The sequence below is a fragment of the Podarcis muralis genome, chromosome 10 (genome assembly GCF_964188315.1).
Source record: "Podarcis muralis chromosome 10, rPodMur119.hap1.1, whole genome shotgun sequence".
NCBI lineage: Eukaryota > Metazoa > Chordata > Lepidosauria > Squamata > Lacertidae > Podarcis > Podarcis muralis.
Window position 1 is genome coordinate 29,640,758 of NC_135664.1, and position 25,722 is coordinate 29,666,479.

At 43.6% G+C, this 25,722-nt stretch overlaps 1 protein-coding gene across 5 annotated transcripts in view; it reads left to right on the forward strand.

Moving 5' to 3' along the window:
* SLC16A7 (solute carrier family 16 member 7) overlaps positions 1-25,722 on the forward strand; it is a 112,436-nt gene that overhangs the window by 66,900 nt on the left and 19,814 nt on the right. For all 5 annotated transcript variants that reach the window (XM_028745626.2, XM_077934677.1, XM_077934675.1 and 2 more), the window contains exon 2: positions 5,874-6,105. In XM_028745626.2, coding sequence (XP_028601459.2) covers positions 5,895-6,105 — 211 coding nt within the window. In that variant the 5' untranslated portion in view covers positions 5,874-5,894. The remainder of the gene's footprint in view (positions 1-5,873; positions 6,106-25,722) is intronic.

A 25,722-nucleotide genomic window follows, 5' to 3' on the forward strand; every position in this document is an offset into this window, starting at 1 on the left:
GCATTTGATCAGTTTTATTCTTATATTAACCGTTTCTGCCAACTTAAGGAGTAGTCCCCATGCTATTGGTGTCCATATCATCTTCTCAGCTTATTTTAGCTCCCTTAATCACTGATCCTTCGGGCAACTAAATGAATGGAAGATGTGCTCTTTCAAGTCCCATTCATTTCAGTGCGCCCCCATGTGGTTGTTTCCCTTGCTTGAGGTTGTCAAGACTGAGCCATGGGCAGCTGTTGGAGGTGATCCGAGTCTGGGAAAGGGAGCTGAGGAATACACCTGAGTACAGACCCAGTTCATGGCCCGAGATTACTTCCTTGCCAGGGAAATGTTCCTAGATGCAGTTTGTTTAGCTCACCCCATAGGACAGCTGCATGCAAAACCAAAAACCTGGTTCTAGGAATGTGTGCAGTTTGAAATACAAAGCAAGACAGAGCCTGTACTTTGTATAAGTGGGGTTCAAGTCAATTCGGTGAGCAGTTTTCTCCACTGTACATTGTTGCTGTGTCTTTGGAAGCATGTTGAACAAGTTTATTCAATAGATTCTTAAGTCACTGTGATCCTTGCAGCTCTATCAGTGAGGAACTGCAGAAGTTGCACACTGGTAAACATAAAGGGCAAAAAAAAAAAAAAAAGGCCACCCCTTGATATTATCAGAACTGTAGCCTATCCTACAATAAATACGGAGAATTTGTAAAAATAAAAATAAAAAATGGGAGAGAGTCGAGCATTTTCGGAGCTTCTCCTGACAAGCTATTTATTGTATTGAGAGTTGATTTTGTCAGTTGGCAAGCAGAGGAATATTAATGAAGCATTTGCAGACAAGCAGTCTAAACAGGTTGATCATGATTGACTAGAATCTACAGTGCATGATATCAAGATGAATTATTTGTCATGGCTGTTTCTCTGACCTTGTTATTTCAGTTTTCATCCTTTTAAAATGTTTGGTATGGTATTCATTGCTGCCTGTCTTTGTCAACCAATCCTATTGCTGCGGTTCAGACATATTTGCTCATTTTCAATATGGATCTCAATTATACCTATCGGTCCCGATCCAACTGGTCTCCATTGCATCTTCCCATCCATTCATGCCAATCCAAGCTAGGGGGCAATATGATGTGTGCGGAAAGCCACTTCTGACCTCGGGAGGAAGTGGTGTTGTGGGCTTCATGCCCTCAACACTCGCGCGGAGGCTGGTTCCCAGCCCGATGCGAACAGGGGAATCCTCTGGGCCAGCCAATCGGCTGGCTCGGGGTGTGTGGCTTGCCACATTTAAGGCAAGCGCGGCAGAGGCCCTTCCTCTTTGCCACCAATCAGCTGGGGAATTTCCCACCCCCCCCACCCAGCCTATAAGGTTTCTCCTTTGACCTTGCTATGGACTTCAGTTGGTTGCTGTTAAGGGGGCTTGTAGGAATTTTTCCACTTGGCAAATTGGCACCAGCCATTTGGTTTTTTTGCCTACCTCGTGGCAAATCGTCACAACTTCCTCAGTTTGGCGGTTAGGCATTGGTAGGGGAATTGTTATGTAGATTAACGGGGGGGGGGAGGAGTGCCATCACCTCCCCTGGTTTATGAAGGGTAGTCCAGTAAAGGATTCGGGAGGGCCTGGCCACGTCCAAAGCCTATGGAGGCCAGGGCCCAAGGCACGCCCCCGAGCGGTGACCCTGGGGGAGTGCCTAGTTGATGTGCATCAGCAGGGCTCCCCCTGCTGGTGTTAACCCTTCCCGGCCTTCAGGCAGACAGACTGAAGCCGGATAATCGATTAGGACCAATGCCTAAAGCCAATACCGCTCATCACCTGTAACCAATGAAGTTGTGGCCAATTTTAGCCCATTTAGAAACAACGTGTCTCGTGTCTTTATTTTCACTGGTGGGAGGCGGGAACTCACCACACAAATCAGAATGACTATTTACAGCTGGATGGGGTAACACCTGTAGTGGCCACTGAGTTGATGTGGAAGGAGCTCTGTTGCTCCCCTGGCTTGCCAACACAGCAGGTCACTGGTGCTTCCCAAGAGTGCAGGGGAGAGGGTCAAGTCAGTGGGGCTTGGTGTGGTGCAGGCACGGCATAGATGAAGCATCAGGAGCATCAAACAGCAACCTGCTGTGTGGGGAAGCCAGAAGAGTAACAGAGCACCACCTTCCTCACCACCTCACTGGCACCTACCAGGTACAGCGCATACCCAAGGGTGCTGTGTGCACCCTTCCTCTTCCTGATCTGTGCATGCAATGCCTTCCAAAAGCAGAATGATACTACCCGGCTGTTCAGGAGAGGAAGTAGGAGATGGAATCAGTCCCAACCATTGTCTTTTCCCTGTCAATCAAACAGGTTCTGTAGGGACTTTCAACTTAAAAATAAAAAATAAATAAAGGGAATTGTACTGTGTTGGTGCTGACCTTTAAAGCCCTAAATGGCTTCGGTCCTGTATACCTGAAGGAGTGTCTCCACCCCCACCGTTCATCCCGGACACTGAGATCCAGCACCAAGGGCCTTCTGGTGGTTCCCTCATTGCGAGAAGTGAGATTACAGGGAACCAGACAGAGGGCCTTCTCTGTAGTGGTGCCCGCCCTGTGGAACTCCCTCCCTTCAGATGTGAAGGAAATAAGCAGCTATCTTCTCTTTAAAAGACATCTGAAGGCAGCCCTGTTTAGGGAAGTTTTTAATATTTAATGCTGTATTGTTTTTAACACTAGATTGGAAGCCGCCCAGAGTGGCTGGGGAAACTCAGCCAGATGGGCGGGGTATAAATAATAAATTATTATTATTACATCCAGCCTTGATTTGTCTGTATGAGTTCTGTTGTATCAGAGCTTTCCAGTCCCATTGCAAATAGAATAATTCATTTGAGGCATATTGAAATTTAACAGCTATACTTCTTTGTTTGTTGTTTGTTATTGGGGTAGTGATTTTCTCATTAGGCAAGGTGTCTCTGATATATCATTAAACAGGACTCATCATGTTTTCTAGTAGAAACACTGGGAAAAGAATCTCTTCATTAGTCTGCAGAAGGCTCCGGTGATGGAAGGCTCTGTTCCTATGAATGCTCCAGTGCACTGATTTACATGGTGTTATTTTTGCAACAATTACAATTATCGTGTCAATGGTCTTCGGACATGTTCAACCCTTGATTATAATCCACATTACACTTTTGTGTGTGTGTGTGGACAGGTATGGACAGTATCTGTCAGCACAGATTAAACAAGATTAAATTAATAGTCATCTGGACACCAACAATGGGGAGAGAAATAGCCCAATGCTTTTAGAAATTTCTGTCACAGCTATCCTGTGTGTAAGGACTAGGTTTCTCAATTGGTCCCATTTTAGACTACAGACAGGTGCTCATGTGAGGAGCTACTCCTGAACATAGAAAACTAACTTAGTAGGGAGAAGGTTAGGACTGAGCCCCCATTTCTGACATTTAGTTTTCTTTTTGAGGAGCATTCAAGTGGTTCACATTCTGAGATAAGGAACTACACTTACATTACCTCCTCTAGGTCTGGCCCAAGACATGTAGACATGTGAAGCGAAACACAAAATGCCCCCATCCCACCCCGCGGGGGACAAGTTTAAAACCAACATTGGGAACTTGGGGGGGGGGGTCAAATCATCCTTACCCAGCAGTTGATGTGGGAGAATCAAAGGCCATGCTGGGGGGTGGGGAGAAAGGGGCCAGCTCTGAATCACTCCAGGTGGATGCAGACCCTAGAAGACCCCAGAGGGCAGCCACCATAATTTCAATTTTGTTGAAATATGGCATCCTTTTATAAAACACTTTACTGGCTAATCTGAAGAACGGCAACTACCAAAATCACAGATTGGACTTCAGCAAACTTGACTAGATTGATCCACCCTGGAAGGGGGCAAGTTGGGATTTTGTTTCTCTCTCTTTTTGTAATTGTTATATATTAGAAATCAATAAAACTATATTTTAAAAATATTCCTCCTCAGTGGTGGGAGGAGAACAGCAGTGCCCCCTATTTTCCAAGAGACTACGAGGGTGGGGCTGTGAGGAGGAGGCAGATTCAGCCTCCAAGGAGTGCACTGCCGCCATCATTGCCATCTTAGAAACAACAGCATGAAATACATTCCTTGGAAGCTGGATCTGCTGCCTCTGTGGATCCTGCCTGCCAATGCAGTCACCTCGCCTCGCCTCATGGGTGAGCCAGCCCTAACCTCCTTGGCCTCTTATATCTAGAACTGTACAAACACATACCCCACAACTGCCCCTTTTTGACCGGTACATTCCGGATTTACACAAGCCACTCCCAGAATACCTCAGACATTGCCAATAGCAACAAAGGCTTCCCCTCCTTACCTCTGGTCAACATGGCGGTGTCCAAACACTGAAGCTGGCTCACCACTCCACCTTCCATTTTCCCTCTATGTGTTTTCTGTGGAGGTCTGTGGGTGGGGAGTCAAAGTGTGCAGTGATGGTGGCAGATAGGCAGGCATGCGAGTTAGCTGGACGGTGATAGCAGCTGCGAGAGGGATGGTGGAGGAGCCGCTACGCTAAGAAAGACTCAGGAAGAGGCCTAAGGACATGGGCATGCAGGAAGGGTAGGGGACAGATATAAACATTACAAGTTTACATTCAGACAATTTGTACAATCATTTTATGAGATTCTCTGAATCTCATGACTTCCCCCCTTCCCCTACATGGGTCCTTGAAACAAAAATTAAAGCTGCATATCAGCACATTCTCCACAATTTTCATTTTTCCAAATTATCTATAATCTTCATTACTTTACAAGTGTTTCTTGTAGTCCAGCTAGGGTTTTAATTTGCTTACAATGTTCTCCTAACTAATAAAATTTCCCCTTGTCTTCTTGATTCCCGAGTCTTCCCGTTAGTTTTGCCATTTCAGCATAGTCCAACATCTTGGCCTGCCATTCTTCCCTTGTTGGGATTATCGCTTCTTTAGGGGACAGATATCAAGGCTGCAGCTGGAATGTGGAAGGAGGGAAGTGGGAAGGGCGACTGTTTTCTGGGAGAAGGGCAGCTGGGAGGGAGGTGGGCAACTCAAACGGGGAATTGGGAGCTGTGTAATTCAGTTCTTTTTTTTAATCCCAGTTTTGTTACTCATTATATAACCAATCTTTATTTTCAGATTTAATAGCACTAAAGGTCACTTTTCACATTCACATAATGAAATAACAATGTTTCCATCAAGCCCTTCAGGGTTCCAAAAATGTTGTTTCATATAGTTTAATTCAAGCCATGTTCTGAATGAAGTTTGGACTTTGGTTTATATTGGAAATGCTTTTACAATTTTGCATGCATGTATGTATATACAGTATGTCTTTTAAATGGTTTTAATCTTGGGGTTTTACTACCTTTGCAAGTCACTTTGAGTATTATTCTTCATGAAAATGTTACCTAAAAATAACTATTAATATGTGATGCTCCCTTAAGGCTGAGATCAAGCATTATTTTACATTTTAATAGAAGTACTAGATATAGGCCAGGCCCACATATGGTGCAAATCAACCACACTTCACTGGAGATGGTGAAGCTGGGTAGATTGATACTAGAAGTCCCAAAATGTCACTTTACCATCTGTGATTAATTGCTAAATACAACCGCAGTGGCTTGGATCAGTGACCTGGAAAAACTACAGTATACCTAATAAGGTTCTTCCAGTAACCCTTGCCAAGGTTTTCACCCTCCCTGAAGGCTACCTTGGCTTTTATAGATGAGTAATTGCACTACATCATCCACTGACAGTCTTACTTGAGAATCTGCTGCTGGCTAAAGCATTGGATAATAGTTTTGTATTATTGTATTGAATTGGCTACTATATATGGACAGTATGCTGAAGAAAGAGGAAGCTATTTCAATAACCTTTTCAACTTTCTTTTTTTATTCCCCGCTGCAGCCTACTTGTAAAGATTAAAAAATGCCGCCCGCAACGACGCCGCAGTACGCTCCCCCGGACGGTGGATGGGGTTGGGTCGTGGTCTTTGGCAGTTTCATCTCCATTGGATTTTCTTATGCATTCCCTAAAGCCATCACAGTCTTCTTCAAGGAGATACAGGAGATCTTCGGCACATCATATAGCCAGATAGCTTGGATATCATCGATCATGTTGGCTGTCATGTATGCAGGAGGTATATGAGAACCTAACTTTTCTTCTTTTTTGCCTGTCAGATGGTCTTACAATATTAAGCAAAGTTCTGCTCCATGATTTTGCAGTTCATGGCTTCTCTAGATGTGTTTTCATAAAGAACCGCATATTGTTTTCTTCTGCTTCCTCTCCTAAACCCTTCCAATAACTATCACTCTCTGAATGCATGAGCGTTCATTTCAAACAATGATGCAATTGGTTTTGCTGCCGTGTATCGTGCAGAAGTGAGGGCAGAAGGCCCACTGGGATCTACTAGTGGTTGGCCGTGTGATTTAAAGTAGATCAGCAAGGATTTCTGATTCCCTAGTGTGTAACAGAGGTAAGAACAAAATGACATCAAGGAAATAAGGGGAAATGGCCAGGATAAGGTATGGATTTTTGTTTGGAGCGGCTGTGGAACTCAGTTTAGCTCTAGTAAACGGTAAGGGGACCCCTGACCATTAGGTCCAGTCGTGACCGATTCTGGGATTGCGGCGCTCATCTCGCTTTATTAGCTGAGGGAGCCGGCGTACAGCTTCCAGGTCATGTGGCCAGCATGACTAAACCACTTCTGGCGAACCAGAGCAGTGCATAGAAATGCCGTTTACCTTCCCACCGGAGTGGTACCTATTTATCTACTTGCACTGGCATGCTTTCGAAATGCTAAGTTGGCAGGAGCAAGGACCGAGCAACGGGAGTTCTGGTGTCATAGGTTTTTTTTTAAAATTCTAAGTGTCTTTTGTATTGGCAGATCCTAGGGTTTTAGGAAAACAACAACAACCCCAAAATAGATTCCAGAAGTCTTAAGTCTGCCCATCCCTGATATAAGAGATGGAGAAGTTAAGAAAGGGGAGCTAGGTGGACTACCAAAAAGCTCTCTGTAAGCAGATGCTGAGATCAATAAATCAAGCAAAGCACAATCATGAACCAATAGATGGAACACGGTATCAAGTTTTATGGATTGATAAAAACAATAGGAATAGTGATCCTGGAAAGTTTACTGCTGATAGACATGTCACACTGAAATGGAAAGTAATGGATAGTAGAAGTCATTGAATAAAGTAACAGAGCAGGCAACTGACTTTGACCGGCAGCTGTTGAAATAGTAGCAAAAAATAGAAGTAACTGTTTGTTTTGCTTTTTTAATGAACAAAATGAAAGATGATTAGGATTTGAACCAGCCTTACTCTGCCTGAAGTCCTCAAGATGTTTTGGCATGCTGGTTGGGGATGATGGGAGTTGTAGTTCAAAACACCAGGCTGTGGAAGGCTGCACCAGGCTGTGGAAGGCTGATTTAAAATATGACCAATTAATTTGCTGCTTAGCAATTTGCTACTTTGCTAAGGTTCATGGGGTACCTTAACTTTCCCGTTTATTGGAAAATATAGCATTATCAAACAACTCAAGTAATACTGTAATTTGATTCCATTTTTTATCAGCATTGTCTTTTCTGGTTGACGGAGAATGTTAGAACCCTGACTCTTCACCCTGTTGATTTCCTGTGTGTCTTCTTGAACACTTTGCTTGCAACCACCCCTGATGCTAATGGATAAATTTCATGCTGCCTCTCAGTTTAGCACTGGCGTCGACCAGTTTCCCATTGGTGTCACTATCTCTTAGGATAGGAGAACATCTTGAGAACTTCAGAAAAATTCATCTTTTTTGTAGCATTTCATTCCACCTTATACTGCACAGTACATAGAAACCTAGAAATGTTATCTGCCTGTCCAGAATAAATATCAAGCATAAAAATAAAAAATAAAGGATTTTGAGCAAGCTCCACATTCTATAGCAAAAGTAACAAGTTAAACAGTGAAGCGGTTATTTTCTTATCTTGCTGTATGGCTTTAATGTGCTAGCAGCAGGTAGCCTTCCCAAAGCTAAACATTCTTTGAAGCCACAGCCACCACAAAATAGCTTCCCAATAAATAAAGCATCAAACAATCACTGGCAGAGGATGAAAAAAAGCAAACAATTATAATAATGTTTGGGAGGGAGTTATTCCTTTGGGTTGTTGCTTTTCCTATCAAATTTGATTGTTTGATTTTTAACATTTGTTGTACTATTGCTTGAATGAAAGCAGGAAAAACATAGCATGTCAGGTACCTTGTTTATGGCGAAGCCTGGCAGATATCTTGAAAATGTTGTGGGCACACTGTGTATCTCTTAATGCTAATTAGGAAGAACCTGAAAAACATTTGAGATCTGACACACTCATTATGATTTAGCGCTCTGCCTATTAATCTTCACAGCGGGGTCGTTGGGTAAGTGAGAGTCTAAGACTGAGGATCTCTGCTTCGGAGACTTCAGCCTCCTGAGGTAATTAGCAGGCATCTGTGTTTCGGTAACAAGGTATTAACTTACCTTTCAATATCTGGGAAAAAATGAAACTAATAAAAGACATCCAGGAAGGAGCTAAAGGAATGTTAATTATGTTTATCACTTAACTTCATACTTCGAATAAATGTCATGAAATTATAGCAGGCCATCTGGCAAATCCATATGGTCTCCTGGATTCGTGGTTAATTCCAACAGATAGGTCAAGCACAGTGTTCATCCCCACCCCACCTCCTTCAAGAAAGCAGAGGAAAGATGCACAAAGTTGAATGAATCAAGTTCTGTATAAAAATTTCACTTTGCCCCTTAGGCACGCTGTGGATCTGCTCCTCTGTGGAGCACATTTGTCAGTAGGAGGCTTCCTTATTTGTGTTTCCAGGGCTTTTTCTTCTTTTTTTCAGCCACAAGACTTTCTCAGTAAAGTCAGTACAAAGATCCTCAATTAGTTGGGTGTTGCCCTAAACTAAAGGTATAGTATGGCAGCTCGGTCCTCTCAGGCATGCCTGACTGCTACGTTAGTCTAACGACAAGTAGGAAGTAAAGCTATTTTGCTGCCATTTTCTCCCTCATTAAATTCAGACACTTTCCAAACCTTCATTCATATGGTGGGCTAAATAGTACCTTTCTTCTGCAAAATAAATAAATAAATAAATAGCATACTATCATCAGGATTTGGACATACAGTGGGATGGCACAGGACAATCAGTGCACACTTATACATATTTTGCTTTTAGTTTTATACTTAAATCTCCCATCATTTCACAGGAATGAATTGCTTTTCAATTTGTTATGAACACTGGGAAATAAATAAATCCCACAGCTGTTTGCCCATATTCATACATTCGTTGCACAGATGTACTATCTGTAATGTGGTTACAAATTGTCATAGTGCAATTGCAGTTTATCTACACTTTGAAAGAAAGTAACATGCCTCTGGTTCTCATGACCAGAACACCTGGATTGTGTGTGATAGTTCCAAGAACCAAAGGAAGACAGAGATAGAATTTCATCTTCATTCTCCCCCAACCTCTGGACTTCCTTTCAATTCATGCCCTTCCATCTCTCTTTCTATTAGCCATCCCACACCCCCAAAATTCCAAATGGTATGTTTTTTGGAAGCAGGATACATTGCAAACAAAGAGGAAGTATCTGCAGATTTACGTGATCTGCTTTTCTGCAGAATTCAGTTTTCCTCCTTTGATACGTTCTTTGGATACCATATTGCATTTTACTGTGGAAACCGTTACAGCTTTGTCACAAATGTCTGCCTTTTAAGGTTACCTTAAACTGCAGCAAGCTCCTGTTGTTTTTGTTCATAGGACAACTAAAAAATAGTTCAGTGATAAGCTCTTGGGGTTTATTTTGAAGGTTAATTGGAAAAAGAACATTTCATTTGCTGTGTTCAGAATATTTGCTAATGTTACTCAGTAGGCTCTCAGTACATAATGTGGGGAGGCTGTGTTGAAAGTTTAGTTAGCAAAAGAAGAGAGAGGGGAAATAACATATAATAAAGCAAGTAATGGTGCGGCGAAAATGAATAAAGGGGAATTGCCTGCCCTTCAAAACACGAGCACTCAGACTAGTGATTGGCAGCAAGTTCAGAACAAGCAACGCATTATCAGTTTATGGAACATATTGTCAAAGGATATTGTGATATCACTAGCGTGAGTGGTTCTTTAAAATGTTTTTAGACAATTCTAGAAGGCTAGGCTTATCAAACTGAAGTGGCAGAACGTCCATATTCAAGGTCAGTGCACGTTTTGTTAACGTATGCTGGGAACAAACAGCAGAAGAGAATTATTTCCATCCTCGGTTCTGCCTTTATTGTAAGCTGCAAGGGGCAGCCATTGTTGGACACGGAGTGCTGAACTATGTGGTCCAAATCCAACAAGGCAATTCAGACATTTTTAGCAACATTACTGTGAAGATAAAATGGTATGCACTGCAAAAATGACAGTTGCAAAATTCATGTAACACAAACACCAGATGGCTGCCTTTAAAAAAAGAAAAGACAAAGACAAACAAAACAAAAAGTTTTTCATATGGCTAACTAAGACTCCAGAAATTATTTCCCTAAACCATCAATAGTATCTTCTCAGTTAAGTAAGACATTGGTTTTGAGAAAACAAAACGGGCAATGACTGGGAAATTGCTTGATGTGACCTTTGTGTCCTTTGCTGTGTGGGACAAACTTTTACCCTCTATTAGGATATTTACAGCCTTGAATTTTAAGAACCTCATTTAGTGTGCCCTTGAAAACACAACTTCCCAATTTCCAAATGCCTCCTGGGCGTGAGGGACTACTTCACATTTGGGTGTTTTTTTTACACACAGAGAGACAGACATTTTTACATCATGCTGAATTAATTTGATATTTGCTGGTAGAGGTGACAAAGTAGTAGGAATTGCGACTTTTGCTGCCAAACCTAGACAAAAACACCAGAACTAGTTTAATGGAGTGTGTGTGTGTGTGTGTGTGTGTGTGTGTGTGTGTGATCAGAATTGTTCAGGAAAAGAAGTAGAATGGAAGCATTGAAGGTGACAGCTAAATCATCCTTCCAATATTATTAAAGTGATGCTTCTGCATTTTTAAGAATCTAAAATACTGAGGTTGCTGGACAAATGTAGATAAGTTCAGTTGTCAATATTGTATCAAAAACTTTCTCAATAAATAAATATCGTTTTCAAAGAAAAAAGATGATAAGCAGGAAAAGGAGAGTTTATTATAAATGTCAAAAGGCATATCTTTATGTACCTATAGGTTAAAGTGTTGGCTGTGACAGACCTTCTCCTTTTTCTTTTTGCTGTTGTTTTGCAGTGTAATAAGCAGCCCTCAGCCAGCTGCAGTTATTGCATACACTCTTCTCCAGGAGTAAGTACCACCAAAATCAGTGGGACTTGTCTCTAAGTATACATAAGCTTGTGCTGTAAATCCAGTTAAAACAATGGGATATATAATATTTGCTAGAAAGAGCAGAAACTCCCTGTTTCAGGTGGGATGCCCTGGTACCCAGACAGTGCTGCATTAGCATCTTGGATTTCTCCATTCATTTGCATGGACAAGTTTCCCTTCTACTCCAGGAGACATGACTTCTCCTAGAGAGGATCTAATAAATTACCTCTCCAGCCATGTAATGTCTTTCTCTGCTTTTTCATTCCTGGTGACTTCAGTGGTCTGAATATTCTATCATCTCACATCACACCAAGCCTAACAGTCTACTTTAGTTCCAAGAGTCCCAGAGCCAGATAGTTAATTCTAAGCACAGTTGCCTGGCACTAGGGTTTATTGAACAAATGGCACTTCAGTGTGCAAGTGTTGAGGAGTCTTTATTCCTCCTCCAAGAATTGCTGAGTAAACCAGGTTGTGAAAGGCAGTCATAAATAAGTAGGAGCTTCTTTAAAACACCGTATAAAGTATTAATACCTTTAATTTGTTTAAGCTCTGTTCTTTGACATTTGCATTAGTTTTAAGGGTGTGTAAACTAACTTGGGATGTGTTCCCATAAAATGTGACACACACAAAAAATGGAGCCTACAGTACTTATGAAAGGGTTGAATTACTGCTAGGGAGTATGAGACATCATTTGTCAGCATAAGGTATATATGCAACCATCTTGGGAGATACACACATTATAAAATCATAGCATTTTAGGGTTTTTAAGGCATCTTCAATGTCATCTAGTCCAACCCCCCTACTCAGTGCAGGAATTTAGGTACAGCATCATCTATGCAGCAGCTCATCAGCTACTTGAAGGCAGCTGCCATGTCTCCCCTTAAATTTCTCCTCTCTAGGCTTTCTTCTCCAGATACAGCTTTTCCAGCCATTCCTCTTAGGACTTGGTTTCCAGAACCCCACACCATTCTGGTTACCTTCCTTCAAATTGTCAATACTCTCTGTAAAAATGTGTTGTTGTACGTATCTTCAACTGAAACAGCCTGTGTAGTGTGTGCCAAGAATGCTGTGCTGGGAAGCTGAAATCTGCCACTGTTTCTCAGTTATGAAATATCCACTTGTTTGTTTTTAAAAGTGTATTGAAGCAATCATAGGCTAGCTGTTTTCAGGCCAAGGTTCAATGGCTTCTATTGGGGAAACATGATACTGCTGAGTCACAGTACGAGCTACTGTTTGGCTCATAAGAACAGAGCGCTTTGACAGTTGTACCAAATGATGTCCAGAGAATGAAACTGTATCACCATTGCACCAATGTTTTGCCAGCACTGAGCATAGATAAGCAGGGCAGAACTGTTGGTGTAGCTAGAATCCTGGTCTTATGAGCAAACAGTAGATCTTCAGTGAACCTTCAGATGTATTTCTGAAGGCAAAGTTGCTCTCTTAACAGCCTGATCCTTTTGTGGGATGTGGCTGTTGTGATGCAAGCAGAAGCTTCATTTATAGAGAAATCCATGGAAGACAAGACTGCCAGTGGCTCTTAGCCAGAACGACTGCATGCTACCTCCAGGATCAGAGACAACATGTTCCTGAACACCAGAGCATAGGGAGAAAGAGATATTGCCCTCATGTTCTGCCTCTCCGTTGGCATCTGGCGGAACATTTAGGAGAAACTGGTGGATGCCAGACTAGATAGGCCTTTGGTTGGCCTTTACTTATGTTCTTATGGCAACTGCTAGTGCTGCATTTTGTACAACAGTGAAGTATTGGTAGCTCTTTCCACTCTCCCTTCAAAACCTCCTTGGTGTATCCCTCAACAATTACAAGGCTGCACTATTTGCTTCTAGGAGCTGTCAATCTAGAGTGTTATACCTCTATTGTATTACCCCTGGCTTCTTTTCACCCTGTATGCCCCAAATATGCCCTTTTTGAAACGTTCTTCCACTGGTGGCACTGATTCCTATTTTGATACAAAGGCCTTCTTGTGGTGTCTTTGTGCAGAAGCCCTGGTCCTTAGCTTAGGTTTTCAGCAGAATATCTTTAAAAGGGGGATAGACCAATTCATGGAGGATAAGGTGATCAATGGCTACTAGCCATGATGGCTGTTGAAATATACTCGGAGTCAAGAGTCAATTTCATGCTCTTTATTCAGAACATAGTGGTGAGGAGGAATGGAAGTTCCCCCAGAATGTCTGCTTTATATACATTATTTACACAATGGGCCCCATGTGATTGGCTAATTCCGGGATTCTCCTGTAGGCCAATCAGGTTGCGGATTCACTTCCACCTGGAGCTGGATTGGGTGGCTCCTGTGGACCAATCAGACTGCTGCATTCTGGGTCCTATTGTTCTAGGACCAATCAGACTGCTGCATTCTGAATCCTATTGTTCTAGGACCAATCAGACTGCTGCATTCTGAATCCTATTGTTCTAGGACCAATCAGACTGCTGCATTTTGGATCCTATTCAACTCAGTACATAACAGCTGTGTTCTACCTCCACTGTCAGTATGTCTCTGAATGCCAGTTTCTGGCAACCACAGCTGGAGAGAGTACTGTTGCATTCAGCTCCTTCTTGTGATCTTCCGATAGGTATCTGTTTGGTACTGTGAGGATGGGCTGGGCTGGATGCTGGATCCAGCAGGCTCTCCTTATCTTCTCAGTGTTCAACAGAAGCTAGAATCAGGCTTTTAATCTTTCCCAAGTTCCCTTTGGTGATCAACATGTGCAATAAATATATTTATGGGGGAAAGCATAATCCTGTCATTCACAGGGCATTAGCAGTTCACAACTTGTTGGACCCAATGTTCATTTTTCATGCACATATTTTTAGAAGGAAATCTGCCTCTCAGTTTTTCTCTCTCTAGCACAGCTTGGCAAGCTGTGCTGCCTGCTCCCTGTCATGTCTTCTTTTCTGACTTTTGTGTGTGTGCATCCAAATTACTAAAGCATTTGTTCTAAGTGATTGGATTGTTAATTTAGATAAGGGAACGGTGCTCTAAGCTAGCCTACCGTTGGCAGCCAGATCTTGCACTCACAAGATGTAATAAGCTTGGAATTATTTTTATGGTGAGAAAACATGTTTTATTCATCTAATTTCAGCTGTCCTTGCATCTGTTAGCTTCCAAGTATAAAAACAACCGCAAGTGTTATTAACTCTGATCCCGTTTCCTTATATAATAAAAAATTTAAACCCTGATTCACAGACTTCTTCTGTAGTTTGGGATGCACAAGTCACTCACGCAGCTGCCAAAGAGCATAAGAGGATTTCTGCTGGATGAAACCAACGGACTATTTAGTCCAGCACCCTGTTTTTCCACAATGGCCAATGAGATGTCTATAGCAGGAATGAAGAACCTTCATCCTCCAGATGTTGTTGGACTCCAACTGCCGTCAGTCTCATCCAGCAAGGCCAGTAGCTGTGGATGATGGGAGTGGAGTCCAGCAAAATCTGGAGAGTCAAAGCTTCCACATATCTCTCCAGTAGGGACAAGCAGGACATAAACACACTAGCCCTCTCCTCTCCTCCTGCTGTTTCAAAGCAACTGGCCTTTCAAGGCATGCTGCCTCAAATTCTGAAGATAGCACAGTGACCATGACTTGAAGCCAGTGAGAGCATCATTTCCCATGTACTTGTCTAATATTCTTTTAAAGCCATCAAATTTGATGACCATCACTACATTTTGTGTGAGTTAATTCCATACTTCTATGTGCTGTACGTTTGTGTGTTCTGAATATCCTACCATTCAGCTTAATTGGAGAGCCCCAGATTCCCGTATTATTAAAGGGGAGAAATGTTTATCTGTATTCACCTTCTCCACACCATGTAATATTAATTTATTATTTATTATTAAAATTTTTGTATAACGTATTTATGTATGTATGTGGTGCTGTAGTCTAAACCATGGAGCCTCTTGGGCTTGCCGATCAGAAGGTTGGCGGTTCAAATCCCTGCGACGGAATGAGCTCCCGTTGCTCTGTCCCAGCTCCTGCCAACCTAGCAGTTCGAAAACACACTAGGGACCGCTGTGGCTGGAAGGTAAATGGCGTTTCTGTATGCTCTGGCTTCTGTCATGGTGTTCCGTTGTGCCAGAAGCGGTTTAGTCATGCTGGCCACATGACCCGGAAAGCTGTCTGTGGACAAACACTGGCTCCTTCGGCCTGAAAATGAGAAGAGCGCTGCAACCCCAAAGTCACCGTTGACTGGACTTAACCATCCAGGGGTCCTTTACCTTTGTGTGTGTGTGTGTGTGTGTGTGTGTGTGTGTGTGTGTGTGTGTGAATGTATCTACTCTATCATCTATCTATCTATCTATCTATCATCTATCATCTATCACATCTATAGACCACCTTTATCTTCCAAGGAGCTTAAGGTGGTATACATAGTTCCCCTCTTCACCATTTCATCCCATGGTACGCAGAGAACAAGAGTTAAGAGAAGTAAACATGGCAGTCTTTAATTTAGTGAAATAAGGAATTAATTTTGAATAGTGTACCAGGTAGAAAGAATCAATTGAAACCAAATTGTGTAGTGTTATCTAATGGCTGGAGGGGATACAGCCCACAAAATCTGAAGTCGATCTTCAGCTGATGAGAAATCATTGTCCTCTAGGTTTAGACTGTGCCTTGAACTGCTAGGTTTGGTATTCATCAATGCACCTGCAAAACAGAGATCTCTGTGCTGGTGCATAACAGCTTGCCTAATGAATACTTCCGGAAAACTCAAAAATGCTTTTGTGACATTTTGTTTGAGCCTAATAAAGGCATTGTTCCACTGTGCCTTTTGGAGTTTTTCTACAGACCAACACAGCTACCTTTGCTTTTTATGTGCCTTGAAATCATCCCACATTTACCCAGGAATCTGATTTTTAATTGGAACCCAAAGGTGCTTTACCACAAATTTTCAAAAGTTGTTAAAAAATAAAATAAAACTACCAGGTAATCATGACAAACGTCAAAGGGCTGAAAGAAGCAACTTGCCATGAGAACTTTGCTTGGTGCAAAGCACTTGACTTCCACCACTGTCACCGAAAGCAAGTTTTTGAAGAAGGGCGCAGGCATGTGGCTGCATGCTGTCTGTGGCCAGTGTGGTGTAGTGGTTAAGAGCAGTAGTCTCGTAATCTGGGGAACCGGGTTCGCTTCCCCGCTCCTCCACATGCAGCTGCTGGGTGACCTTGGGCTAGTCACACTTCTTTGAAGTCTCTCAGCCCCACTCACCTCACAGAGTGTTTGTTGTGGGGGAGGAAGGGAAAGGAGAATGTTAGCTGCTTTGAGACTCCTTCGGGTAGTGATAAAGCGGGATATCAAATCCAAACGCCTCCTCTTCTTCTTCGATACTTTATACTGAAACAAACTTCATAAAATAATTAAAGTAACATGATGTTGAAGGCTGGCTATGACTCATTCTCGGTCACACTTCTGACATTACATGGTTTGGGAAAAGCCAAGAAAATCATATCCCATATACATTCCAGAGAGACATTGAATTGGGAACGTTTTAAAAAATGTATCTTTTTTATTTGATTAGATTCACATCCTGCCTTTCCTCCCAAAGGAGCCAAGGGTGGCAAAGTGTCAATAGGTCACGTTCCTTTATGGGCAGCTTTCCAGCGGCCCCTTAGCAAGCAATTCGGTCCAGTAGCAGAAGTGGGTGGGACAAATGTAAAGCTTACTTCTGTGCCCTAGGTTAGCTTCTATACACCCATTCCATCTTCCAGGTGAGCAAGAGGTATCATCATACATGCATACACACATCCCAGTGAGGTTTAAAGACTCCGGGAGGCTCTGAAGCATGATTATTTAGAGGCATGGCCTTGGGAGAGAGAGGTGGTTGTGACAGGGCCAATTCCACATGCATGTGTGCGCCAATAATCACTGGAACCAGACACAGAAAAGAGCATGACTTGCATTTGCTTTGGTTGCACAGAACTGCAGTTAAAGGTATTTGCACTGTCATATATATTGCTGCTTCTAAAGCTGTCAGTTAATTAAAGGTTTGTTTGTAGGTTAACTAATTGCCTTGTTTTCAAGCAGCACATTGATTAATTAAATTGTAAATTAAATGGAAACTACAGTACCATAATAAGGGTGGGTTTCTTTGGTTGTCGTTGAGGACATTTCATCTGTCAGCTAAGTGACATTTATTGTTTGGAGGGGGAAATCATCCTCCACAAATATATGTGCAGATTAGGCTATTTTTGTAGGCAAGCCATAAACAAGAAGCCATTTATAGGGGCCCACTGATTAAAAGCAGATGGGAATTTACATTTCTAATGCAATGGATTGATTGCAATGAAGACGCGCTGGATGTAATAGGAGTGCCAGCAATCATGAGCACCATCCGCTGAACGTCTTGCTTGTTTGGGGGAGTGGCACTGTAGGGCAGGTGAATGACATGGCTTTCTGGATCCTAGCTTACACTTTTCCTACAAATATAAATCACTGGCAGGCAGTGTATACAACTGAAGCTGCAACGCTGATAGAGACCACACACTCATGTACAGAACACCTCACATGCATACTCAGCAGGCAATAGCCTTGCTCTTCACCTCTCTTCATACAAAAACATACACACAGTAATGCACCACACAGAGAGAGAAGAAGAAGAGGAAGACATGCAGCCCCAACAGCTCCTCTGCCAATTTGTGCCAATCAGCAGAACAGCAAAGGGGCTGTTCCTCCTCACTGCATAAAATGGCAAGCAAAATCGCCCTCTCCGCTCTTCAGAGACCAGAAGTTCAGGGACACCCATGCCTTGGAGTTCCCTTACTTTGAGACATCCTTGGGGAGGTAGCTCCAAAGAGCACTTCTGCTGCCACTTGTTTGCTGTTAAATTTTAAGGCTGGAGTTGCCCACCTTTCCGGATCAGTGGGCACATTTTGGGTTTTGAGAGTGTGCTGTGGGTGCCAGTTACAAAATGGGTGGCATGGCATAAAGCATAATTAGAGAGAGTTACAGGCATGGTGAAGCTTTCCCCAAAAATCTATTTCCTTACTAGAAAAGCCTAGGCTACAATGCCAGGCTTTTCTAGTAAGGAAATATTGTAAGTTAACAGGACTCCTGGGCCTACTGTCATTATTGGCAATTGCACAGCCTGAGTACCTCAGGCTGTCAGAACCTGATTGGCTGAGTTAGTAATACCACTGTCAGCCATATGCTTAAAATCCTTTCAAACAATGTTGACGGACCCCTTCTCAATCTTTATTTATCCCTCCTTTTAAACAAACAAACAAACAAATGGAATGAAGTAACATTGAATTGTTTTATCTTGTCCTTCTTGGCGAAAATATAAATAAACCAAATAGGAAGCGCGAGGAACCAGAAATAAGGGAACAATGATAGAGCTGCATGCTTTATTTAGATAACTACTTGCTTAAGCTCTCCACTTTAATACTTATTTGCTGCTAAACTTATCTCTGCTTCTTACTTCCTGCTCACTTATGAGAGACTTAAGCTAGGAATGGCTGTTATCTTTTACATGTAAAATGTATTTTCAGAAAACCAAAATCTTCTCATTATCTCCTGGGAGTGTTCCACATTGCTTTTTCCTTTCACCTTCCTGTGGTTCTGTTGCAACACAGATTATCCCATTGGGGAAAAAAAAGGGGGGGGACCCAGGCAGAATATTATCATCTCATAAAATCTGGGATGGAAAATGAAAGCACAGCTTGCAAGAACCTTTTGTCAAAAGCAAAACCATCTTTACATTTGCAGGATGCAGTGCAAGCTTCCTTCTTATGGTGATAGTTAAATAAAGAAAAGCTGCTCACCTGATTAACAGTTGCAGGGAATCCGTATTATCCCTGACCTTGGAGTCAGGGGTCATGTAATAAAGCATCCTGGAGATTTAAAACAGCAACCTCAGGACACTGGGCTGATTGGGACTAAAACTTGTGAGCTTTCTCTGTTTTGCAGGTGTCACCTGAAAGCAACTCCTCTGTAGTTGAGAGAATTACTGCAGCTGTAAAACAAGGGTACAGTTGCTAGCAATCTCATGTCTTCCCTTAGCTGAACTGAATTCAGGCACTGAAGCAACTGCTACGGCCTGGTGATAATGGGAAACTAATAAATTACTTGACCTTAATAATGAAAAATGCAAAAGGTGCTTGCCCATAGTTATAGTTCTCCCACTCCTGAATGTAGTGGTAGCAGAGAATATATTAGAAACAAAGGAACAACGACTGATCTGATTGCCAAACGATTGTCCTCGTTTGATAACCTTGTACATTGTATATACTAGAGCTGTGTGCCTATCAACTCTCAAAAATTATCCATCCTATTTGTAAGCAGAAAAATAGCCAAGGTGTTGGCAGGAGTAGTGGGTCAGTTGCATACATCTTCTATTCTCAAAGACATACTCTGGTTGCCACTTACTTCTGGGCAGCCATTCAAGATGTTTATGTTGACATGAACCATGAGTTATCTGGGGCCCAAATATCTGAGAAAACACCTTCTTCTGGGTGTCTCTGCATTAAGATCAGCAGAGGAGGTTTTCCTGGTGTTTCACTTGTTAAATGAAGTATGGAGGGCAGCAGAAGGGCATGAGAGGATGGTCCCCAGGCTGTGCCACAGTTTAAGGTTGCTGCGGCCATGCCTCCTACTGGCACTGATTGGACAGCGGGGCTGCCCATGGGCGGAGCCCCACCTAGTGCCAGCGAAGCAGCCGGCTGGCTACGAGGAGGGTGTTAGTCTCCGCCCCCAGCCAGATCATTGCAGGACCCAATGCCCGGCCACAACACCGCCCACCAAAAAAGGTATTCAGAAACGAAGTGTGGAGGGTAGCGGAAGTCCCTTTTCAGTGCTGGCTCCACATCTTTGGTGGTTCCACACAGCGGCAGAGGAAGCCACTCGAGCGCCTGGACCAGGGCACGCCGCCCATAGGGGAAGGGCACACCACAGGGCCACCGGAGTCCGCCTGCCTCCTCGCACTTAGCCGCCCTACAGCTGGGGGGGGGGGGAGGCAGCGGGCAGACCATTTGGGCAGCACGGAGCCTGCGCACACCCAAGCCACTGTGTCTCTCCCAGGAGAGATGTGTGGCTTGGGTGCGCTGCAGGCCCCGCGATAAGTGCCGCCCGGCATTTTGTCACCCCCCTCAGTGGTGACACCTGGGGCGGCCCGCACCTACTGCACCCCCCTTCCCCCGCCCCTGGTTCCACATCACTGAAGTGCATCTTGTTTCTTATATTCTTTTAGATGTCAGAGTTGGGAATGGAATGGAGGAGATGACGGACTGGAATAGTGAAAAGGAGCACTTCACATTGTAACATTTTAGGGCAGATTCCAGTTGTCCAGAATTGTGAAACGCTGGGGTACTGCGTTCATGTGCGCAACCGGTAGCATGCGAGTCTACTGTACAGATGTAGCCTTATAAAAGCTCGTTGTGCTGTAACAACGCACCACCACCACCACCAAATACCTTAAGCATATCTGCCATTTCTGCAGGTTTTCAAAATGAAAATAGGAACTGGTAAATGCACATTAATTTCAAACTGCTTTATGCCAGAATATTGTTTTGTTCTGTTTTTTGAGTGGATGCAAAGAATGCTGTCACCGTATTATTGTTACCGCTTTCTAAACAGGAAGGCTGGGCCCATGTAGACTTAATTTTTTCCCCCATTTTAGCTCTCAAGTGTTCCTAAGCATTTATCTATTGCTTTGCCTCCAGTCATTTTTATCAATAGGAAAAAATAAAGGCTAACCTTTAGATGTCATCGAGTTATGAAAGGAACTGCAGCAGTCCCTGTTGTCTCGTTTCTAACCTATTCGAAAACAACCTAGGCTGGCACGACAACCACATTGTTCTGTGCTTCCTTTCTCCTCCTTGGATCACCTATATTGCTATATAATGTTTGCGCATTTCTAAAAAATATTCGCTTGGAGACACACATTGCAGCTGGGCCAAAACACGCAGGGAGAGTGTTAAGCGGGACTTGTGTCAAGAGACAAGTGACAGTATCCTGAGGACCTGAGAGAGAAACTTGGAGGTCCTCATCTAGCCTCTGGGCCTGATACCAGTGTCTCAGAAGGCCTACTATGCAATAGCCAAGCCAGGAAAGCTTCACCCCAGCTTTAGTAGCTTTTTAGCAATAGCCTCACCCTCAAGGCACACCATGAAGTACTCATTTATCTTATTTATTTATTTTTAAAAAATAATATTATTTATACCCCACCCATTTGCCTGGGTTTCCCCTGTCACTCTGGGTGGCTTCCAGCAAAATATTAAAATACAATAATTCATCAAATATTAAAAGCTTCCCTAAACAGGGCTGCCTTCATATGTCTTCTAAAAGTCAGGTACCGTATTTTTCGCCCTATAGGACGCACCGCCCCATAAGGCGCACCTAGTTTTTTTGGGGGGGGGAATAAAGGAAAAAAATTTATTTCCCCCCCAGGCGCGGTGTGCACCGACCCCTTTCACTCTCCAGGCTTCGCGCAACTCTCCGCAAGCCGCAGGAGCCCAGCGCAGGGCTCCCGCGGCTTGTGGAGAGGTGCGCGAAATCTGGGTGCGCTGAGCTCAGCGTGCCCAGCCTTTGGCATGCAGGCAACTCTCCACAAGCAGCAGGAGCCCAGCGCCGGGCTCCCGTGCCTTGCGGAGAGCTGCGCGAAGCCTGGAGAGCAAGAGGGGTCGGTGCACACCGACCCCTCTCGCTCTCCAGGCTTCAGTGACAGCCTGCATTCGCCCCATAGGACGCACACACATTTCCCCTTCATTTTTGGAGGGGGGAAAGTGTGTCCTATGGGGCGAAAAATATAGTAGTTGTTTATTTCTTTGACATCTGATGGGAGGGCATTCCACAGGGCGGGCACCACTATCAAGAAGGCCCTCAGCCTGGTTCCCTGTAACTTTGCTTCTCGCAGTGAGGGAACTGCCAGAAGACCCTCAGAGCTGGACCTCAGTGTCCAGGCAGAACGATGGGGGGTGGAGACACTCCTTCAGGTATAATGGGCCGAGGCCGTTTAGGACTTTAAAGGTCAGCACCAACACCTTGAATTGTGCCCAGAAACGTACTGGGAACCAGTGTAGGTCTTTCAGGACCGGTAAGCATGGATGAATCTTGTCAATATATGTCTGTCAGTTTCTCATTTTCCCAGTATTAAGCTCAGTTCTCTACATTGACACATGGGGGGGGTGCACACTTGTGCACCTGTAGAGACCAAGTGTACCTGCACTTAGTGTGTGAACAACCCTACTGATGCCATTAGAAACTTCCCTAAGGGGACTAATAAGAGCAGGGCGGAGGAAGGCAGTGTTCATTGGGACCATGGAAGGGAGTGAAACTCTAGCATGCCACAGTCCTGAACCTGATTTCTAGACTCCATGCTCACTATTTAGCATTTTAAAAATTAGCCACAGAATGATGAGCCAACTGCATTTTAATCCTTAGTTAAGGATTCAGGCATCGGGACACGGGTTAAACCACAGAGCCTAGGACTTGCTGATCAGAAGGTTGGCGGTTCGAATCCCCACCACGGGGTGAGCTCCCATTGCTCGGTCCCTGCTCCTGCCAACCTAGCAGTTCGAAAGCACGTCAAAGTGCAAGTAGATAAATAGGTACCACTTCACTGGGAAGGTAAACAGCGTTTCCGTGCGCTGCTCTGGTTCGCCAGAAGTGGCTTAGTCATGCTGGCCACATGACCCGGAAGCTGTACGCCAGCTCCCTCGGCCAGTAAAGCGAGATGAGTCCTGCAATCCCAGAGTCGTCTGCGACTGGACCTAATGGTCAGGGGTCCCTTTACCTTTAAGGATTCATGCATGTCCCATAATCTTTCTGTAAACCACTTCGAGGGTGTGTGTTTTTCTACAATCAAGCAGTATATACATTTTTTATGGGGGTGCATTAAAAACCACAGTAGTGGTTGGTACCAGTTAGGGCTAGTGGAGCATATGATGGGAAGGTCAGTAAGAAGAGGAGGCCGAGTAAATGACAGGTGGAAGCAAAGCGGCTAGCCGTGGGGAACTGGCTAAGGGCACACTGAGGTAGGTGGGGCAGTGCCCCATTAGCACTAATGGACCATCCTCCCTTGGGATTAGGTATAGGTTTTCTTTAGAATGAGAAAAATGTTAGGGTCTCCCCCCCCCATACATTTGTATGCTAGAAGCATACAAATTCTATGTTAATCTATTTTTAAAATATATATATATATGTAAAAAATTGCTTCTTTCAGCCTAACTACCCGGCCAAAGATGCTTCCAGATTGTAGCTCAGGTTTTCACGAGTAACCATCCATGGCAGAGAGGAAAGGAGCACCCACTGAGATTAATGGGTAATATTTCCAAAAGCTTGGTCTCAGCAGGAAGTTTTAAATGTTTCACTAAGGGCATTTGTATAGCAAGCGACAAGGCCCCCCTCGAATCTCTCATTAAGCGCGGGAAAAGTGCATAAATTTTTATCGGCTCCATTGTTAAAAAATTTATATCATTTCTCACTTCACCGGGAAGAAGGATTGGGCTTAGCTGTTCTTGGTTTGGCATCTCATTTGCAGAAGGAGTAATCTTTTGTGGCAGCATTGCACTGTGCGGGTCACCTGCAATAATGTTTAGGTGAAACCTCTGGAACGTTTTGAGTGCAGGAATGGCTGCATGGCGCTTAGATTCACAGAAGCGCAGAAGCCCTTGGGGGATTGAATTAATCACTGTTAAATGCTAAGCACGGTGAGGGCGGGAATCAGCCTGTCTATTCCTGAACAGGAAACATTTATTAATTCCACCAGGCACCTTACATTTGCCACTGAGTTTCTTAATGCTCACCCCAACACATTTTAACACTTAAATAACAAACCAGCACTTCCCAAAACATTGTAGAGGAGGCCATTTGAAAGTTGTATATTGCATGAAGATTCTATTTCTGCTTCTCAGGAAGAATATTTCAGTTGGAAAAAGAGGTCCATGGGTAGACAGAGTTGGAGTGGAGCACAGAGAACCTGAGTTTATATCTGTAATCAGCAAAGAAGCTGATGAGGGTTAGGGGAGACTGGCAGAGAGGGCTTTTGGATAAATCTTTCTCTAAACTGTCTGCCCACCCATGAAAGACAAGCTACAGATGTCAGTCTAACATCTGGTGCCTTCAGATGTTGGACTGATATCTCCCATCATCCCAGAGCACTGGCCATGCTGGCTGGTAATAGTAAATTATTATTATTATTATTATTATTATTATTATTATTATTATTATTATTATTTATATCTCGCCCATCTAGCTGGGCTTCCCCAGCTAGTCCGGGCGGCTTACAGCATATCTAAAAACATTAAACATCAAGCATAAAAACCTCCTGATACAGGGCTGCCTTCAAATGTCTTCTACAAGTTATGTATTTCTTTCTTTCTCCTTGACATCTGAAGGGAGGGTGTTCCACAGGAAGGGCACCACTACTGAGATAGCCCTCTACCGGGTTGGAAGTTAGAATTCGCAAAATGTGGAATTGCCATGTGTTTCCCATTCAGACCCCACATCCATCCATGAATGTGGGAGAAAGCAGTTTGGTGAGGGTGATGGTGACATGGAAAAAGCTACAGTCGCTTTTCTCCACTCCCTGCCTTAACTCATATTTGCAGCCTGCTTTGGGTTTTGGATTAAAAAGAATATGGAGGCAAGAGTCACATAATGTGCAATTAGAAGTTCTCCCCCTTGGGATTTCAAGAATGTTGATGGAGCCAGTTTGAATGGAGGGTTGGTAGTGGAAGCCTCAAACCCAACTCTTAGGAACACAGGAAGGTTCTGAATACTGAGTTAGACCACTGGTCTATCTATCTAGTAATTACTGACTGCACTGACTAGCACTGGCTTTCTGGGGTTTCTGGCAGGGGTCTCTTCCAGTCCGTCCTGGAGAAATGAGAAGTGAGAGGGCTGTGTGCATTGGCAAGAGGAATTATTTTTTCCACGGTGTATCTAAAATCTATGCAGCCTCCCATTGTGTACCCTGTGAACAATTTGAACATTGTAAACAAGGGCAACACCTTGATTGCATTGACGTTCCTGTAGTCAGCCACTGGTCCTTATCTGTCCAAAGTGGAGCTTGCATCAAAAAGCTGCACAGCCTTCCTTGCATCTAAGTTTCTGATTTAAACCACCCCTTTTGATGTCACAAAAGGTGCCTGTTGCCACCTCTGGGGGACACTGCACAGGTGAGTGTTTTCAACATCCGTAGTCACTCGGTGTTTCCAGTGCCATTGTATAAACAGTGGAAACAATGAGCAGAGGTGATCAGGGCCTCTCTGAGCAGGCAGTGGTGCTGGAAGTGATCCGGAATACACAGAAGCACTCAATAATCTTAATCAGAACATTTATAACTGAAGCTATTGCGCTTTGGAGAGATAAAGCAGTTGCCTGAATTAAGCAGAGATACAGCTATACCTGCGTCGAAAGGACTTATCAGTCTGTTTGGAATCGTAAGTGT